At 58.6% G+C, this 5,188-nt stretch overlaps 1 protein-coding gene across 4 annotated transcripts in view; it reads right to left on the reverse strand.

Moving 5' to 3' along the window:
- ANO1 (anoctamin 1, calcium activated chloride channel) overlaps positions 1 to 5,188 on the reverse strand; it is a 194,623-nt gene that overhangs the window by 52,946 nt on the left and 136,489 nt on the right. For all 4 annotated transcript variants that reach the window (XM_012665634.1, XM_012665636.1, XM_012665635.1 and 1 more), the window contains 3 exons: positions 2,549 to 2,631; positions 668 to 679; positions 8 to 79 (listed from right to left, as the gene is read on the reverse strand). In XM_012665634.1, the coding sequence (XP_012521088.1) occupies positions 8 to 79; positions 668 to 679; positions 2,549 to 2,631 (167 nt within the window). The remainder of the gene's footprint in view (positions 1 to 7; positions 80 to 667; positions 680 to 2,548; positions 2,632 to 5,188) is intronic.

Below are 5,188 nucleotides of genomic sequence, written 5' to 3' on the forward strand. Positions count from 1 at the left end.
GCCATACCTCTTTGTTTCTGGACTCTTTCCTCAGAGACTTTTCCAGGACTCTGGCTTCGTATTCGGCTCTGGGATGATCCTGTGAAAGAGACCAAGTCAGGACGGAGCCCGGCAAGTTGGAGACCCTCATGTGAGAACTCGTGGCAAATCAGTGTGTATGTTTGCCTTGGGCACCTTTGGGGCCAGTTCACAGTTGGCTGCTGGTAATATTTCCAATTTAAAGTCCCTGAGTTTGGTCTGGATAGTGACCCAGGATTCTCCCACTTGTTGGGAACCCCAGCCCGTCAGGAAGGAAATAGAATCTGGCCTCTGTGTCCTGGGGGTGGATCAGTCTGTGCTGGGCTGCAGCGAACACCCAGCCGTGAACTGGCCCCGAGACGGTCTACCGAGGAGCCGTGGGGTCGGAAGAGACGCAGTGAGAGTCAGCAAGCGCGGGCAGCCCAGAGGTGCCAGGCCTCGGGGGAGCCCAGGGCAGGTCAGCGAAGGGCACTGGAACGGAAGAACAGGTTAAGAGAGACCCAGAGGTGGGGGAAGCAGAGACCCCGCCCGCGGTGGAAGAGCTGCAGGGAACTGCACGGTAGAAACAGTCAGAGTAGGTGCGTGAGAAGGTCCCTCTCCCAGGGAGACAGGCTATGGGACGACAGAGGAGTGACAAAAAATTCCAAACCTTGACAGCCTCCTTCAGGGAACCAGAAGAGTAAAAACAAAAAAACAAAGATTTCATTACTTATGTTGTTTTTACGAACTAGGACCCATCCGCTAGAGACAATGTTCTTAAGAACCAGGGCGAGGGTGGATGGGCGCACTGGAGCGGGGTGGGGCTGGGCTGCTGCCGGGGTCTGCCGAAGGCCTCTGCCGCTGCAGGGTGGCTGCGTGGGCTGTTGCTTTTGTAGCTCCCGTGTTTTTGGAAATTCTAAGCAACTGTCAGACTGCAATGTCTTAGACTCTGCTAAGGAGACACAGGCCAACGACGGGACATGAGCCTCCTTCTGCTGTGAGTGCCCAAACCTGGGGTTCAGACGTGGGGGGCAGCCCCTGCACCCGAGGTCTCTAACTCCCTAAAGAGGCCCTGGTTGGCCACAGGGGGCACAAGGGTGGCTCACTTTGGGAAACTGAGGCCCCGTGGGGCTGCATACCCAATGGCTTTGGTGCCCACCCCCGAACAGTCAGGGTTAGGAGATTATGGGATGGGTCCCCAACAGGTTGAACGGAGGGGACTGGTCCGCATGGAAAGGATAGAAATCGGCTTCTAAAATAAGGTAGTGACTGCTTTTTGTTCTCTATGAATCTTTCTGATTGAAACAGCAAGGAAAGAATCTACCCAAAGAGGCAGCTGCCCCAAACCCTGCCACAGGGACAGAGCTCTGGGGTCCGTCTCCGGCTCTGTCCCTGAAGACCTGCGTGCCGATGGACAGGCCACATCCATCTTGGTCTGGTCATTTGTGAAACAGAATAAAGGGACCCGCTGTGGAAGAGGATTGAGACTGTTACTGGTGGGTGTGGGTGTGGCCCAGCAGTGGCTCGCGGGCGACTGTTTGTGGGGCGTGTACTGCGTGGGGGCCCTGCTCTCAGCGATTTATACCTATGTACCCATGGAGACTCCCCCGCAAAAAAAAAAAGCTATCGAGTAAGGACGATTTCTCAGTGCCTATTTGAGAAGCGAGGACATTGGGGCACAGAGATGTTAAGCAACTTGCCTCAGGTCACACAGTGAGGGAGGTGCCAAGTCAGGATGGAACTTGGGCAGCCTGGCCCCAGAGAAAATGGTGGAAGAAATTTCCACATTGTAATGACAATGTCTGAGAGGTTTCTCTTTAAAAAGTGAGCATGTTTTATAACATTAAACAGTGGTCAGCGTGGCCACACCTAGCAGCGAGCACATGTGGTCACCTCTGCTCTGCTCCAAGGCTAATGGCAGGGACTGTCTTTCCTTTTCATTCCCACACATCCCGCAGGGAATTCCTGCTGGAGTTGGCAGTCAGGGCAATCCCGGGGCAAGCGGTTCACTTGGCCTCCCAGTGGCCACCTGACTCTGACTGTCCCTCTCTCTGCGGCACACAGATGTGCAGCGCTGGTTTTCCCTCTGTTAGTGGAGGACTCGTTCCCGCTTCTTGGCCACGCCGACTGCAGAGAGCCGGCTCCTGGGAGTGTGGGTTTGGCACCTGAGCAGGCAAATGCCGCCTTCGGGGACCCGTGGGCAGCGTCCATTCCTTCCCCACACCCGCTGGCTGCCCCAACAGCCCGGCAGCCCCCAGACGCAATGAGGTCAGTGTGGTGAGCCTTGGCGTGCGTCCGAGACCACGCTGGTGGGTGGCGCGTCCCTGTGAGCATGGACTTCGAAAACACTTTAGCAGACACAAACTGTTGCCCTGGCAACTGACGGTGTTTGGAACGCCAGGGAGACGAACTGAGAAGCGGGAGGGGAGCGATCTCGCCTAGGCTTGGACCAAGAGCCTTTTATGCCCTCGAGCCTTCATGCGCATGGGGAGGGCAGGGGCAGGGGCACGTGGAGGGAGGGTGGGGCATGCTCAGGACCAAACCCACTGACCTCCTCCTCCTCGAAGCCTGTGAGGTCCCACAGGTAATTGAGCCGCATCTGTTTCCGCTTCCAGTGCTCCATGAAGGTGGCAGCTACGGGCAGGGAGCAAACACAGAGAGTCAGGGGCCGAGAAGTTCCCGGTGACATAAAGGCAACCCATCGTCAGCACCGCGTGGTGAGCAAGGAAACACGTGGGCCCAAGCACTTCACGTGACTTGACTTGTTCGGCCCTGCCACCAACCCTGTCAGGCAGGGACCATCGTTCCCCCACTTTACAGATGGTGAAACAGAGGCCTGGGGCCATCACGTCCCAGCTAAGGTTACTCAGCCAGTCAGGGAGGGGCGAGCAGGTAGGTAGCCCCGGGGCCAGTGCCTTAACCACCCTGCCCCACTGCTCCCGGGGACCCCGGTTCACAGGTGGGGGCCTTGAGGTCAGAAAGTATAATGGATGGGCCAAGGCTGCTACATGCTGCTTCCCGTTCCCGACACACAGAACGCAGTTCAAATGCCACCTCCTCCAGGAAGCCACTGATCATACCCCTCAATGAGAGGAAAAAAAGCAACTCCTCTTGGGACCCCTCCCGCTTGCAGTGCCACCTTCCATTGCAATCCCTGTCCCATCACTGTGGCCCTTTTAGCGTGTGGGGCAGGGATGGGGCCTTGTTCAGCCGTGTCCGCAGCACCCCGCCAGAGCCCGGCGCAGACAGGTGCTCACGTGCTCACTGCACGAATGAAGGCCTCTCACGAGCACACAACTCGCAAACAGAGATGCTCCTGGCTGAGTGTTTATCATGAACACGTTTCCCGAAAAGGACATCGGCGGAGGCTGCCGGGGGAGTGAGAAGGACGGTCCGAGATGAATCAGGGATCAGATTCTCGAGCCGTATGCGCCACTGTGCTAAGCGCTGCCAAATAGCGTAGCTGTTTCACTGGAACCTCACAGTAATCATCGGAGGTGGGCGCCATTTACCCCCACCTTACAGAGGGAGAAACCGAGGCTCAGTGGATGGAATGGCCTGTCCGGTGAGCGGTGGCCCTGCGGTGGAAATAAATGAGATGTGCGACTAGGGATCTCCAGTGTGGACGCACGAATGTGGTCCTTAGCCGCGGGCCACGTGTGGCCGGAGAGAACAAAGGCTATGGAATCAGCAAATCGTGGGTCTGAGCCTCCTGGTGGGGGGCTCTGGTCTACGCAGAACATGCCCCCGGCCCGTCAGGCTGAGGTGAAACCAGGGCCTCCAAGCTTGCACGTGTCTGTCTGTGGCGCACACGCTTTAAGCACAGACCGCCGCATCAGCCGGGCCCAGCCGGGAGACAAACAGGAACCAGGCCTTTCAAACTGGGGTCTTTTAATCCCGGAATCCGTCACACAGATGGAAGAGCAGAGAGCCAAGCAGGGGTGGTGAGACCACCCAGGTCGTCAGCAGCAGGCGGCTGGCATCCGTTCGGGGTGGCGGGAGAACAGGAGGTGTCCAGAGCCAATGCCAGAGCCGGAGACTGGAGCTGCCCGACAGCAGCTAGGACCGCGGAGGGCGGGCTTCCCAGCGGGAGAAGGCGGTCACCGCCAGGGATGCCCCAGGAAGCGGCCGGGGAGATGGGAGAGACCCCCTGGTGTCTCCCTTCTTCCCACCTTCTGATGTCCCACAGGGCTCCTCCTGGCGAACCACCAGCAGAGGGGGAGGCAGGGAGCCTGGAGACGCAGCTCCTGACACACGGCAGAGCGGGGAAGGCGACGGTGCTGCTTCAGACCCTGCCTGCAAGCCGCCCGAGTGTGTGGTGGGCCAGGCCTGCCTGCGGCGGGCGCCGCCTCCCAAGCAGGGAGACTCAGGAGGTCTCTGCCTCTTTTAAGACGTCCTTTGGCCCCTGCAGCTGCCTGGAGCGGTGGGGGAGGTCGGCCTGTTGTCACCCACCCGCCCTCTGCCGCCCCTCCAGACCGAAGCACAATCCGCGAGGGCTGCTCCACGCACACCAGGGGCGTCGGCCTGTTCCCCTTCCCCGTCCCGGCCTCCCCGGCTGCTCCTGTTTCCCAGACGCGACCGGACGCCACACAGAAGGTCTCTCCATTGTCACACCCAGCCCACCCGGCTCAGCCCCGCTCCACGCGCCAGCTCGGGCGTGATGCCACCAGCTACCGTGTCCCGAGGACTCGGGTGCCGCGCACGGCACTAGCACCTTACAGACACCAGTTAGCCTCCTCGCAGCAACCGTAGGCGGCAGGACTATTTCCACCTGTGAACTTCCGAACCAGGGCGCTAAAGGCTCAGAGGGTTGCGCGCTATGCCCAAGGTCAATGGCAGGTGAACAGCAGCCTAATTCTATTGACTCCGGAGTCTCCCCTGAGCCCTTTTGCTGGACTGATGTCACTCCATAAATTGATATTACTATATTAGAGACAGAAATGGTCCCAGGAGTTTTGCAGGGCTCTGCCCTGAAAGAATATGTGAACGTGTTAATTTGCATATCAAAAGCTGCTCCACCTCAGGAGGGCATCTCAAAGGTCAGTAGCAGCTGCTTTCCACGGTGACGCTGCGGTCTCAAACCCGTGGGTCTCACCTGCTTTGAAGGACAAAGCAAGGTCTACATGGAATCACGGGATGAGAGCTGATCGAAGAGTGTCCGCCCAGAGACAGACACCTGTGGCTAAAAACA

Source organism: Propithecus coquereli, unplaced genomic scaffold (assembly GCF_000956105.1).
Source record: "Propithecus coquereli isolate 6110/MARCELLA unplaced genomic scaffold, Pcoq_1.0 Scaffold120, whole genome shotgun sequence".
Classification (NCBI taxonomy): Eukaryota; Metazoa; Chordata; class Mammalia; order Primates; family Indriidae; genus Propithecus; species Propithecus coquereli.